This window comes from Taudactylus pleione, unplaced genomic scaffold (assembly GCF_031769625.1).
Source record: "Taudactylus pleione unplaced genomic scaffold, aTauple2 ptg000207l, whole genome shotgun sequence".
In the NCBI taxonomy this organism is placed as follows: Eukaryota; Metazoa; Chordata; class Amphibia; order Anura; family Myobatrachidae; genus Taudactylus; species Taudactylus pleione.
Genome location: NW_028284609.1, coordinates 3016291 through 3032029, shown reverse-complemented (window position 1 = coordinate 3032029; position 15739 = coordinate 3016291). Strand labels below are relative to the sequence as shown.

Sequence of the window (15739 nt, the reverse complement as noted above, 5' to 3'; positions counted from 1 at the left end):
AAATCACATCCAGGGACAGTGATCCAAAAGCAGCCTGTCCCTACAATGTGTAAAGTAAACTGATTGCATCAGCGATCACTTTACTTTATGCTGCGGGACCTATTGTAAATTGTGCAATATGTAGCCTATAGGCTACACTAGCGTTGGCTAACAGGGCCAAGCTGCGGAATGCAGTAAATTTCACAATATAGCAGCCCCATAGAAACTTATGGGAGCTGCTATTGCGGAAAAAAACACGGACTATCTGCTACGGAACCCCTGTAATACACTCAGGGGATACATATATTTTGCAGCTATTTCCTGCAAAATGTGTTTAAAAAATGCAAAACTATAAATGATAAAGGAAAATTATGTGCAACTCCTTCACTAATGCACAGTATGTTGGTTATTACATAAATATGAAATGTATACACATCCTTGCTATTGCCTGTCATTCCAAACATATCCCCTTTTTATTAGGCTCTTTCTGGTCCTACTGTTACAGGCCCCACTGCGATAGTATGCTAATCCATTGCTATCGCTATGCCGCCGCAGCACTACACAAGGACGCCCACTTTACCTTACTCACATCCGTAACATTTAGCAAGACTGTGAAACCATCGGTACAATTGAGTACCATCGCAGCCTCACGCACACTTGCACAAGCCATGACCTTACTCAGAAATTGCTATCATGTCTCAGGCTGCTTAGGCCATCGCAGTGGATAATTTATGCACGCCCCTGCAATGGCGTTGAAACACCCTCCCACACCTGCGTTTCCCTGACCAACCCCCCGTCACCACCCCCCAAACGGTACTTCCTGTGACTCACTCTGCAATGGGTCTGCATAGTCTCTGCGATCACAGTCCTGATCGCAGTGGCCGGTTCACGGACACACACTGCGATGCATACAATTGCTATCGGTAATGAATCAGGCCCACTAACAGCATATCGCCCATTCCATTGATAGGGTAGGTCAGCGGGTCTGACTCTTCCTTGTTTTCTTTTTTTTAATCACCGCTATGCTCTTTAATATTGCAGTTTTTCTTCTCTTTATAACATCTCTGCTTCTCATTATTCACTGCTGCTTCTCTTTATTTATCAGCCTCCACATCCTTCCAGCAGTGCCCCTCACACTTTAGAGCTGTTTTGCTGCCTCAGTACTCCCTCACTTAGGATCCTCGGTCCTTCATATCTTTTTCTCTGTTTTGGGGCTTCCAACTTATTTTAGCCATGCTGCCTCTGCAGTGACTCCTCCCTTTACTGACTGCTGGGGGCTTTTCTATGAAGTGTGGCTGTTAAAATAACGAGAGTGTACTTGTTAAAAATAAACCATACTGCGTGAGTTACAAAGTAGTGGGGGAACATTGACCTTGGACTATCCCAAAACGGTTTTGCAAGTTACAGCCCTCTCGCACAGATAGTTTGCTGTCACACAGCGTTTGAAGAAGTTGTGTTGTAAAAATGCAGAGTGGTAACTTACATTTTTAAGTTAAATTGAACAAAACACCCACTGAATCTTTCCATATGCTAACAGAGGCTTACAGGGCAGATTGTATGTCACATGTACTTCTGTATGAGTGGCAAAAAATAACTAGTGACGGTCGTGAGGATGTGGAAGGGGATGAATGCCCCAGAAGGCCTTGCACATCAAAAACAAATGAAAATGTGGAAAATATGGAGAAACCTTTTCAAATTGACCATAAAATCAGCATCCAAATGATAGCAGAATAGGCAAGCATCAACAAAGAACCTGTTAGGCAAGTTTTGCATCAAGATCTTAACATGACAAAAGTTTGTGCTAAGATGGCTCCAAGGCTTCTCACTGCTGAGCAGAAAGAAAACTTGAAAGCAAATTTGTTTAGACATTTTGGCACAAATTCAAGCGGGTTTGCATTTTTGAAACATGGATCTTCCAGTATGATCCTAAGACAAAATGCCAGTCCATGCACTGGAAAACACCATCGACGCCAAGAATGAAGAAAGCATGTCAAAGCAAATCCAAATTCAAAACCATGTTAATTGTTTTCCTTGATATCTCGGGTGTTATGTTAGAATAGAAGACTAGGTACCAGGATGCGCAACAGTGAATCAACTTTACTACAAAAATATTCAAGCAACTTTGCAGGAAACAATCGGAAGAAAGAGGCCAGAGTTGTGGAAAACTGGTTTCATCCCCCATCAGGACAATGCACCAGGCCACCCAGCTCTCTCCGTGAAGCAGGTTTTGTCCGAGAAACAGATTGCGTGCTAGAACACCCTCCATACCTAGCACCATGTGACGTCTTTCTTTTCCCTAAGGGCAAATCTGTACTCAAGGGAATCCGTTTTGGATTAGTTATTGAGGTAAAGAAGAAAACAACGGAGCTGTTGAGACAGCTGACAGATAATGAGCTACACCACGGCTTTGACTAATGTAAAATAAGAATGCTGTGGTGTGTGGATACAGAAGGGGAGTGCATAAAAGGGGAACTGAGTTAAAATGTAGTTAATATAATTAAACAAATTATAGCATCAGTCTAGTTATTTAATAGCCACATCTCGTATGTGGGGACCCTCCCCCTCTATAGTCATAATGTAGGTTTCCTTTTCATTTGCCACTCATCTTCATATATGGACTCTCTGTCCCTACTTTGTGTAATATTTTCCCCTTACAATATAATTGAGGTGACACTCTCTCTTCAACATCTTAAAATGTTGAGGGGACACTAGGAACTCCCTCTGATGACCCTGGCTGAAATGTAACCCTCTGTTCGAACAGACAAGAATCACCTCAGCATTGTTGTCTACTCTAAGGTGGGCCATCTATCATCAATGGTTAGAGGCAAGTCGTTATTTTTTTTTTCCATCGATGACAGATGGCTTTCTGTAGATGGTCACAACAATCTTTCCAGGCATTGATGACACAGACTAGGAGGGTGTATCAGCGTGCTACCATTTCAGGATAATCTCATCCACCATATTTTGCCCTGCCAGATTTTTGCTTTTGCCTCCTTGGAATTATTATTATCATTTATTTCTATGGCACCACAAGTGTTCCGCAGCGCCAAAACAAATAGGTGACCAGTGACTTACAGTACAATACAATACAGGACAAGGACATGGATAATATACATAGCTACATTAGCAACCATAACACCCACATAAGCAGCCGAGCATAAGCAACCAAGTGTTAGGTGCCCTAGTGGTGAGCAAAAAGTAGATGAAAGTAAAGTAGGGAGAAGCACAAGAGGAGGCCCTGTTCATAAGAGCTTACATTCTAGGAATCAGAAGTCTCCTCAAGGACAATACTGCTGGGAGTGGAGGGGCTGCTACATTACAGATGCAGAGACAACCGGAGTAGGGATGTGGGTTAAATGATAAGTGGTTTAAACCATTAATGTTTTTTCAGCCAATGGTCACCCTCCATCGATAGCCATCAATGGCATTATTGTCACTTTCCTATCATTTCAATGTACAACCCTATCTCACTCTCTACCTCTTTCTCTTACGGGGCAAACCACACAGAGCTGTATCACTCTGCCACTTTGTCCACCAATAGATCACACACAGGGCCTGATTCAGAGCCGGACGCTATTTGCAGACGGTCGTTCCAAAAAAGGGCCGGCTATTTAAATTGAGCGCTCGCTCATTGCGGTTTGTTGACGCCTCTATGTCTGAGCGAGCGAGCGAACGAAAAATGCGCTCGCTATTTTGTTAAGACGCCCCTTTGCCGTTCGCATCACAAGTCATCTTCGGTATTTATATGATTAATCGGGTACATCGAAAGGCATCTGAACTGCTCGCAGTGCTTGTGGTAGGTTTTTCCTACTGCAATCACTGCGACCAGTTCAGGCTAAAAGACAACCAAATGACGTGGTCGATGACTCTCCTTTACTAATTATGCACTCGCATTAAACGCCCTTTTGACCGTTAGGCACGTCTGCATTCTGATCTCCACTCCCCCGTTTTCAAGCACCTTCCCCTGTTACCACCCACAAACGGTACATTCTGTCAATCAAATTAGCAGCCCCTCGCTGTTTTGCGAGCGCATGGTTTCCGACCGCAATGACTGGTTTGCGCATTGCGACCCATATGCATGCGCAGTTGTGCGAACATCGCTCATAGTGAACGAGCGGCCACTTACGAGCGGCTCTGAATCAGGCCCATAGTGCACTGTATGATTATGCTTACTGTCACAGGGGGTATTACAGTATGTACAGCTTTAGTAAGCCTACACTTTATAAACCATATACTATACATTTCTTGAGATTAAGTCATTATTTGGTAATGTAAATTAAATAATTCTGAAAGAAAGAAATATATAAAGATGAAGCACCATTTGTTTAGACATACAGTATGTGAAGCAGGGGTGAGCGGGTTCGGATTTCTGAAATCCGAGCCCCCCGATCCGAGGCAGATCCGAGTCAGGCTCGACTTTTCCCGCCTGAAATCGAGGCAAAACGTCATCACCCCGCCTTCCGGGTCTCGCGGGTTTTGGATCCTATATAAGGTACCCGCGTCGGCGCCATTTTCTCACTCGGCTGTGGACAGTGAAGAGGGAGGGTGGGAGTTAGGGCTGGCTGGGCTGTGTAGTGTAGTGTAGTGCAGAGTAGTGTTGTGCTGTGCTGTGCTGCTGTTGTCCATAGGGGCTGTGTCCACTACTTCAAAGTCCATAGGGGCTGGCTGTGTTGTGCTGTGCTGCTGCTGTTAATAGGGGCTGTGTCCACTACTTCAAAGTCCATAGGGGCTGGCTGGACTGTGTTGTGCAGTCAGTTGTCCATAGGGGCTGTGTCCACTCCAAAGTCCTGTGCAGTGTCCCAGTCCTAAAGGGGTGCTGTAGTGTTGTCCAGGGGGTGCTCTGTCCGTCAGGGGTGCTCCCCCAAGTGCTAAAAAAAAATTTTTTTTTCTGTGTTTGTGAATTGTGTGCGCAGTAGCCGCACGTGCATCAACAAAGTAGTGCCAAGCGTGCGCCTGTGTCATAAGTAAAGGGCCGGCTGGCTTGACCGTTAAAGGGTGCTGTAACCCCCAAAGTACACTCCAAACAAAATAAAAAAATATTTTCTGTGTTTGTGAATTGTGTGCACTGTGGCTGCACGTGCATCAACAAAGGAGCAGCGCCAAGCGTGCGCCTGTGTCCCATAAGTAAAGAGCTGGCTGGCTCATTTCTTAAAGGGTGGTGTAACCCACAAAGTGCACTACTCTCCAGCAAAAATAAAAATTTATTTTCTGTGTTTGTGTGCGCCTTAGCCGCACGTATATATCAATATAACATAAATGGAGGACCAAACTTTCTCCGATAAAAATAAAATAGGGAAAGATCAAGAACCACTTCCTCCTAGTGCTGTTGCTGCTGCTGGGAGTTGTTCATCATCCCAGAGAGGAAGTAGGAACACCACTAATTTTACTAAACAATTGACCCTCCAACAGTCCCTAGCGATGAGGATGAAGTACGACAGCAGTCATCCTGAAGCAAAACGTATAACTGAGGCCTTGACTGCTATGTTGGTGTTAGACGTGCGTCCGGTATCTGCCATTAGTGCAGTGGGATTTAGACAATTGATGGAGGTAGTGTGTCCCTGGTTCCATATCCCATCTAGATTCCACCTGCATCCTCAAAGCAGCAGCGACAAGTGTGCGTCTCTGTTAAAGGGTGGTGTAACCCTCAAAGTGCGCTCCACAAACAATAAAAAAATTCTTCTTTTTTTCTGTCTTTGTGAATTGTGTGGGCTGTAGCCGCACCTGCATCCTCAAAGCAGCAGCGACAAGCGTGCGTCTGTCTGTTAAAGGATTACATCGGTGACAGCATCCAAGTAGGCATGTCAGACAGTCCGTACCTGTACTGGCAGGAAAAAGAAGCAATTTGGAGGTCCCTGTACAAACTAGCTCTATTTTACCTGAGTTGCCCCCCCTCCAGTGTGTACTCCGAAAGAGTGTTTAGTGCAGCCGGGAACCTTGTCAGCGAAAGGCGTAGGAGGTTGCTTTCACAAAATGTGGTGAAGATGATGTTCATAAAATGAATTATCAACTCTTCCAGGGAGACCAGCCTCCAGAACGTACAGAGGAACCTGTGGTTGTGGATTCCAGCGGGGACGAATTAATACTCTGTGAGGATGAGGATGTACACAACACTGAAGAGGGTGAGGAATTGGTGAATGAGGAGGATGAGGACGACATCTTGCCTCCGTAGAGCCAGTTTGTGCAGGGACAGATTAATTGCCAGCTTGTTTTGTGGGGGCCCAAACGAACCAATCATTTCAGCCACAGTCGTGTGGCAGACCCTGGCGCTGAAATGTTTGGTTTGCTAAAGTGTGCATGTCCTGTTTATACAACATAAGGGTGGGTGGGAGGGCCCAAGGACAATTCCATCTTGCACCTCTTTTTTTTTTCTTTGAATTATGTACTGTTTGGGGCCTAGTTTTTCAAACTGCCATCCTGTCTGCCACTGCAGTGTCACTCCTAGATGGACCACGTGTTTGTGCCGCCCACTCGTATCTCTTTGCCTAGTCATCCAGCTACCTCGGTGCAACCTTTTGGATATAAAAACACTATTGTGAGGTGTTCAGAATAGACTGGAAATGAGTGGAAATTAAGGTTATTGAGGTTAATAATAGCATATGAGCAGAAAAACACACAAATTCTGTGATTTTAGCTGTTTTTATGCTTTTTTTCAAAAAAATACAGATCCAAAACACAAAACCCAGAACCCAAAACACGGAAGGGTGGTTTTGGCAAAACCAATCCAGATCCAAAACACGAAGAAAGATCCAGATCCAAAACCAAAACACGAAAAGTGGCCGGTGCACACCCCTAATGTGAAGCTGTCTGAAATATGTAGGATGCATTGGATTTTGCCATGCTGACTTTCCCCACTACGCACTTTAACTGCTGTGAATTTAGAGCCGATCCAGGCAGTTGTCACTCCATGTTGATGGGTACTTGAATTCACTATTTATGGTATACGTTCAGGAAGCCGGCGGACGCAATGCCGACCACTGGCTTCCCGACAACTTAATCACTTAATCCCGGCGAGGGTTAGACGCCTGTCATCATTTTACTGACGCCGGGAGACCGGCGCCCAGCATCCCAGATCGTAGGGATGCCGTGCGTGGACAGCCGCCGGGGGGGGGTTAGGTTAGGCACCCCCGGGAGGCTAGGGGTAGGGAGGGTTAGGGTTAGGCACGCCCACGGGGGATTTAGGTTTAGGCAGCGGGGAAGGGGGAGTTAGGTTTAGGCACTTAGAGGGGGGATTAGGGTTAGGCACAGGGGGGGGGAGGTTAGGGTTAGACACCCTAAAGGAGGGTTAGGGTTAGGGGGTAGAATTAGGTTAGTTTATACTTACCTTTAGGACGATCAGGAATTCCTCCTCTGTCTGGCTGCCGCTGCCGGGATACATCATACCGAATGCTCTATTTATGCCTTATCGGTATATGTATGTTTCTCACACCTTGGCAGAATTAAAGGAAACCTTTAGTAATTTGACAGTATGATATTTGTTTTGCATAGAGATGTTTTTCACAACACCATGTTCTCACATCAGTTGACAGGAGCCTCGGATGACTGATTTGTGCTGTTGGCAGACCCCACACCCTCCTTTTAGTTCTTAATGTATGGCATTCTGTGTACATTTATTATTCACTCCTACTATCATGACACTGTCCCTGTCACATGCAGCCCCCTTATTACTAATGTTATTATCACATAAGCAGACACATAAGCAGACACATATTGCCTCCCACAAGATCAGCTCATTTGTTTACTGAAGTAATATTTGCTGCTGTAAACATCGCCATAATCTGGTTAGCTATATATTATTCTGCCCCTGCCTTTGCCATAATCTGGTTAGCTATAGATTATTCTACTTCTGCCTTCTTGAAAACTCAGGCACACAGACAAACATGCTAGATACCCTAGTCAGAGGTTTAAAAACCAAGACTAGAATTCTAAATATTATAATTTTGCTCATTATTTCATATGACAATTAAATGCAGGCCAGAGTATATTAAAAACACCTATATGTAAATTAGATTTTTCCTGCACAACTTTGTGTCAAATTGTGTAAAATGAGTTATCTGCAACTGTTTGAAACACATTCTAAAGACAAGTATGACAAACCACACATTCTATTTTTTTTCTATTGTTAATTAATGGATAGATAAAAAAAAATTATTTGCTTGCAATTGTATTAAATATGTAATTGATAGTTATCCTTTTAAGATGTATGGTGGTGTTATCCACAGAAGTTTGGTGCTAGCAGATTATGTTAAAGTTTTTGAATTTGTTATATTGTCTACCTTTTCATAGATTAGTTCAGAGGTTCCCAAACGCGGTCCTCAAGGCTCCCCAACAGTTCAGGTTTTAGAGATATCCATGGTTGAACACAAGTGGTTAAATCAAATTGACTGAGATACTAATTAAGTAACCTGTGTTCAACCATGGATATCTATAAAACCTGAGCTGTTAGGGAGCCTTGAGGACCACTTTGGGAGCCTCTGGATTAGTTTATTTACCTTTCCTTGAAGTGGGTACAAAGTTCACTTAAAAGGAAATTAAAACCAAGGGCCATAACACGTGGGTGTTCTTTTTAGTATGGGTGAGTAGGTTGCCGGCTGGAAACCACCTGCTCGGTAATCTTTGTGCAGGAAATTGGAGAACAAATTGGAACCGACAGCTAGAAGTACACTTTTGATCGATAACAGATAATATAATCTACATATCATTTTCTATATGATTTGGGAACACAGATTAAAAATAATTTAATGGGTTTGTTAGAAAATGAAAAAAGAGAGCATAATGCATACATGTATATAGTATAAAGCGGCCCATACACGATGTGCACGATTTTGTTCAATCGTAACAATCAATAGTGCACATCGTGTGTTGTTTCTGTGTGTATACGATGCCGATGCGCGTCCCCGCAGTCGTATAATTGGATCGTAGCTCTTACTGCAAAACAGTAAGATCTACAATCTTTTGAGTACTTTGTGATACACTTCTATGCATCTAATCGTACACCATTTGACCACATCCTATGAAGAATTTCAAGGGCAATCGTACAACACATCGTACCAACTTTGAATCGCACCGTGTATGGGGGCCTTTTCACACAGATAGTGCTTCCACATTCCTGTCCATGTTGCATATATTATTGCTATGTCTGTCAACAGCACATGTAGCTTAGCACGGAGCTCAATTAACCCCTTTGTTGTGGAGGGCTAGTGGGGAAAATAAAAAAACACACACATTTGGACAATTTGATTACATTGTATTTAAAGTATTAGAATGGGCAAAAAAGATTTTTTTAAAAAATGTCTTTCCACCTGGATGTTATACATCTGCTAACTGCACACCCTGCCAGATGTAACCTACACAGTGCACCGAAGATGGCTGCCTCTTTCAAGAGCAGGATAAACAACACGTGTCATATTACATACTTATCATATTACACACTTTTCAGTCACCCTGTTGTGTCTAACGGGTCTATGTAATAAGCCTTGCATGGAGATAAAGTGTACGGAGATAAAGTACCAACCAACCAGTTCCTAACTGTCATTTTTCAAACACAACCTGTAAAGTGACAGTTAGGCTTAGTAAATAGACCCCCAAGTTTCTTGTCTGGCTTATCTCACATTGGAAACTTAGTACTGAGCCCAAGATGGCTGCCTCGGCTGGTACGCCCATGGATGGGATGAAAAATACTTGGAACTGATGGTTATTTAAGTGTTCTGCTTCTACCTTCAATATGCTGCCAGTTCCCCATTTTGTGTCATCTTATCTAGGCGCTTATTCCACCCAGGGTAACCTTTGTAGCGCAATCAAAATGGCTGCCTAGTCTGGTACCTTTCAGGGGTGGTTTATGTAACCTGTGGAATTTATTACCCAAAATGGCTGCACCATCCCTGCATTAAGTTCAATGTCCCTGATAGGTTCACTATGTTAATTGCCATTTGGTTTGTTTGCTTGTTGGTGAATACACACGGTCAGATTTTTCCTTCAGATCTGTACAATAACGATTTAAAAAATCTTTCAATGGTTCATATCTGAAGGAAAATCTGACATGTTTGTCAGATGAACGATGCGCATTTCCGCATGTCAGATAACGATATCTGATGTGTTTGCAATCAGATTTAGACGATTCCATTCATTTTAATGCAGTCAGAAATCGTTAAATCATTCATCTGACCGTATGCATGCACCTTGTGCTATACTTTTGATGCTTGTGGAGCATCTTTTTACTATTATATTTTATTTTGAAAGCAGCATTCAGAATTGCTTGTCTGCATGCAATGTGACTTGAATATTATGTAAATCATGGCATGTGGCATACAAAGGTTCTGCTCCTTTTAAATGCTACTGTTTGCGGTGTGCTACACTTCATCAAATGTCAGTGGTAAAAATAGATGAGTCAGCTAGTCACTTTAAATTAAAATATATATTTGAAGTAATAGGTTTTGGGATTGCATTAATATATTCCATCTGATTTATATGCTGATGTGAACATACTTTGAATTTTGGCTAAAAAAAATACTTTTCAGCTCTTCTCTAAACCCACATAAATGTAATTCTAACTTATAATGTACCACAGTACATACTATCAATGTTTAACATTAATCTATGTCTCTTTTGTTTAGGAAACTGGAAGAAATGTGCCAAACAGATATAAAAGGTAAGATCATGACTACATTTGAAATCACTTGAGTGCTATCAGATAAGTCTGATTATATTAAAATAAATTATAAAACTCCTACTTAATTTGCAGAACTAGTGTATTTTATAATAGTAACATATTGTGAAAATGCTAGATATCCCTTCTGAACTAGAATATTATAGATAATTAGATCACTAGCTCCTATCTCCCCATTCCAGTAATGCCCGTACACACGGGGCGATCAGACAACGATCAAATATCGTTGTCTGATTGTCCTGCATGTGCTGGATGTTCGATATCGAACATCCAGCAACATGCACCAACCCCCAAACGACGCGATCGACGATAACGGGTCCCTATAGCAAACAGGCTAACCTGGTCGAGATCGACCAGGTTGGCATGCATGCACGGGCGATGGTCGATATCGACCATCCGTGCCCGCGCATCGACCATCACTTGGTCGCTTGAAGGGTTAAAAAAGAACGATATAAACGATCAAACGATATCGTTATCGTTTATATTGTTCTTTTTATCTGACCGTGTATGCACCATAGCAAGAGACTTGGTGCTCCCTCGTTTGAAAGATAAATGCTCTAAAGCCACCAGTCTTAAATATCTGCGGAGATAAATTTCTGTTTTAGCAACATTTATATTAAGTACTTTTTTAAAGCTGAGTTGTCATGAAAATAACAACATAAGTATAACCTTTAGTTAAAGGAAGGTATGAATGAGTTCACTAAGCTGGAACTGAACATAATGTAGTTAATTGTATTACTTTAATTATTTATTGTGGATAAAACTCAATTGTCATACAGTATGAAATGAACCAATTCATCGCAGAGATTGATTTTTTTTCCCCATTACTAGCGATGTATTGTTTTGCAATAGAATGTCTTGCTACTGTGAAATTTGGTTGACAGTTAAGCATTTTATTGTACTCATAGAAGTTTTGGTAATATGAGGGCAAAGCAACCACCATCTTCTAAACCTGCTGAGTTCTCAAAGTCAGAAGGTAAATAAGGGATGAAAGCAGGGCAAATATGAAAGGGAATGATATAAGTGACCCAAATCCACAGAGTACACATACTTTGTTAAAGGGGTCATGTCTGTTGCTAATAAACTTCCAAGTCCAGATCCAACTGAGTAACTGGGTATGCGCGAACTGTGCTTGCAGTAATTAGCAGAGAGGGATCTGAAGGGAAAATATATGAGCATATGTAGCTACAATTGACCAACTCCATCTAAAGAGGATGTTCGCAAATGGGGCCTGATGAACAACACGTATGGTAAGTGGGGTATTTTTGTAATCCCCATAGAAACTTGTATAGTTTTAGAATGTGGTAAATAGACTGAAAATCATAATCATGCACAATAGCAGTATATCTCCATACCCACTCTCACTGTATTCAGGAGGAGTTCCAGTCAATAAATAGATTGTAAAAAGGTCAACAATGTCTAGATAGACAATAGATGTTAGACAGGCAATAGGTCGACAGGGACAAAAGGTTGACACAGAAAAGGCCGACGTGGATGCAGATCAATAGGAACAAAAATCTACACAAAAATTGTCGACAGTGGGTTTTGGGGGGGTTTGTTAGGGTTGGGCACTTATCAAAGGGTTAGGGTTATGCACTAGAAGGGACGGTTAGGGTTAGGCACCAGGAGCGAGGGTTAGGATTAGGCAACAGGGTTAGGGCCAATGTTAGAAAACAAAAAAGCTGTTGCCTGTCTAGCATCTGTTGTCTATCTAGACATTGTCTATCTAAATCCTGTCTATCTTTTATAACAAACCCATAAAGAAGTCATGATGGTTCTGATCTAGATGAAAAAGCGTTCCAGAGGAAAGTAGAGATATGAGGAGGAGATGTATCAAACAGTCTAAAGAATGGAGAAGTGGACAAGTGGAGATGTTGCTCCTAGCAACCAAACAGCTTCTACTTATCTTATTAGAGTATTTACTTAATAAGCTAATTGGTTACTATAGACAATGTCTCCACTCTTCCACTCTTTAGAAGGTTTGATACATTTCCCCTATGGACATGTTCTATAAGAGAGAATTTCTTGTCAGCCCATCTAAAATAGCAGATGCTCAAATTGAACTGAATGCTAATAACAAATGCGATGGAAACCCGGGTCTCCTTAATTTCATGGATTTGTAAATATCTTCCTATACATGCAAAGGTGGCAATTCCACCAATTGTAAATAAAAATTAATAATAATGTTAATGACTTCCAAAAGAAATAGAGAGATAGGAACATTTTTGATACAGTGGATAGCAATGCTGGGTTACAGTGCTGGGGTCTTTGTTTGATTCCCACCATAGTTCCATCTGTGTATCCATGCTTGCGTTAGTTTATTTTGGGTACACCAGTTTACCCCCACAAGATCCAAACCCATATTGGTATACAGACCAGTGTGTGGTAGTGAATTTAAGGCCTGATTCAGCAAGGAACACCGTTGCTAGTACGCACGCAATCAGCCGATTGTTGCGTACTGCGCATGAGATACGGAAAATGGACAGCTGACATTGGTTGACTTAACGGCCACTGATTATATAAATTTCTTATATGAAAGTTAGTTCCATATATATTTGGACACTGACAGAATTTTTAACTAAATTTTATTCAAGTTACAGTTATATAATTTAATTGAATATGGCTTTAACGTGCAGACTATCAGCTTTGATTTGAGGTTATTCACATCCCAATTGGAGGAATGGTTTAGGAATTACAGCTGTTTAAAATGTAGCCTCTTTTCAAGGGACCAAAAGTAATTGGACATTAGACTCAAAAGCTGTTTCATGGACAGGTGTGGGCTATTCCTTCATTATTTCTTAATCAGTTAAGCAGGCAAAAGGTTTGGAGTTGTACTCCAAGTGAGGCATCTGCATTTAGAAGCTGTAAACCCATAACATGTAGTCAAAGTATCTCTCAATGCAAGTGAAACGGGCCATCCTTAGGCTGCAAAAACAAAAACCATCAGAGAGATATTTGGAACCTTAAGATTGGCCAAGTCAACAGTTTGGTACATTCTACAAAAAAAAATAACTTTCTGGAGAACTTGGCAACACATAAAGGCTTGGACATCCACAGAAGACAACCGTGGTGGATGATCGCAGGATCCTTTCCACTGTACAGAAAAAAACCCCTTCACAATATGCAGCCAAGGGAATAACACTCTTCAGGAGGTAGTAATATCATTATGCAAGTTTAACATAAAGAGAAGACTTTACAAGAGCAAATACAGAAGTTTCACCACATGGTACAAACCATTCGTAATCCTCAAGAATATAAAGGCCAGATTAGACTTTTAACAAAAAAAAATATTAAAAAGACAGCACAGTTCTGGAACAGCATTCTTTCGGCAGATGAAACATAAGCTGGGCATCCACTACACAATTTTCTGTCAGATATCTGGCTGGTTGGAATGAAAACCTGGTAATGTTTGGGAGCAAAGGACAGTAGATCATATGGTTTTAAACACTGAAAAAAGGACAAAAAAATTTTCAAATTGGTTACATTCGTGTGTTTTAACCAATTTGTCTGAACAACCATTTTTGGCTATTTTCCAGTGTTTGTGAGCAAATGGACGACTGTCATTTGCTCCCATACATTACCAGGTTTTCATTCCAACCAGCCAGATTGGACAGATATCTGACAGAAAATTGTATAGTGGATGCCCAGTTTCAGACCAACCTGCACCAGAAAGATGGGAAGAAAAAAGTTTGGAGAAGGCATAAAATGGCTCATGATCTGAAGCATACCACATTATGGTGAAGGCAATGTATTGTCATGGGCATGCATGGCTTCCAAAGGCACTGGATCTGTAGTTTTTATTGATGGTGTAACAGAAGACAGAAGCAGCCGGATGAGTTCTTAAGTGAATAGGGATATACTGTCTGCTCAGTTTCAGCCATAGTCAGCAAATTAAGTGGACGGCACTTCATAGGACAGATACACACTGACCCAAAGCATACTGCGAAAGTAACTGAGGAGTTTTTTAATGCAAAAAGTGGAATATTCTGCATTGGCCAAGCTAATCACTTGATCTCAATCCGATCGATGATATATTTTACTTGCCAAAGACAAAACTAAAAGCAGAAAGATCCGGTAACAACTGAAGACAGCTACAGTAAGGGCCTGGCAAAGCACAACAAGGGAGGAAACCCAGCATTTGGTGATGTCCATGAGTTCCAGACTTCAAGCAGTCATTGTCTGCAAAAGCATTCTCAACTATGTATTAAAAATAAAAATGTTTTTTATGATTGTTAAAGAAACAGCCCTGATGCTTCTCAAATCACACAGAAATAGAACCTCAATTATGAAAAAAACACAGGTAATGAGTGTATACTTGCATGACATCCTGTGTCAGTGACAACACAAAGTTCATAGATCCTGTACACCGAAAGTTGTTTAATGCTGAAGCAAACTCCAAAGACCACAGGACAATACGTGGTGTTTATATTTGTCCTTGGATATGTTAGTCCAGATTTCAATGGTTTTTAATGACATGTACTGTATATATATTGTCTTCCAAAACTTCTTAGTACAGATGCGCTTAGTTACACCATGCGAGTCCCTGTGCCTGCATATGCTACGGTACGCTATGGCATGAACTGCAATCTAGGGCTGGATTATAGGCAGGGCGACAGGGGCGGTCGTCCAGGGACCCCACACATAGGGGGCCCCCACACCCTGTCCCCTGCCACTACTGCCCTTCCCCTACTAAGACCGGCGGAGTACAGCATTTAGCTGTCTCCGCTGCTGTCCTCCTCGGCAGTCACCATAGTTTCTATGGTGACTGCAGGCGGGCAGCGCTCGCTGAGCACTTGTGCTCAGAGCGCAGCGCTGCTCCGGCCAGCAGGCAGGCTGTGCGGTGGGGCTGTATGGCAATGCAAGCGTGACATCAAAGGTCGCGCTGTGCAGCCCCACGTCAGGCCACTTCCTCAACAGCCGCATCTGAACACGTCAGGCCACTTCCTCAACAACCGCATCTGAAGACTGCGAAGGTGAAAGGAATACGGGAGCTGCAGCTGCTTGCCTGGGTCTGCTGCTGTGTGATTGCTGTGTGGAGCCTGGAGTCAATTAATGTTTTTTTTTTTTTTTTACATGTTGCTGCTGCTGGTTGTGGGG

At 42.1% G+C, this 15739-nt stretch overlaps 1 protein-coding gene across 1 annotated transcript in view; it reads left to right on the top strand.

Moving 5' to 3' along the window:
* The window catches only part of PAWR (pro-apoptotic WT1 regulator), a 143857-nt gene that overhangs the window by 109867 nt on the left and 18251 nt on the right, over positions 1-15739 (top strand). Inside the window, 1 exon segment of the mRNA XM_088478106.1 lies at positions 10590-10624. Within this exon segment, the coding sequence (XP_088334232.1) occupies positions 10590-10624 (35 nt within the window).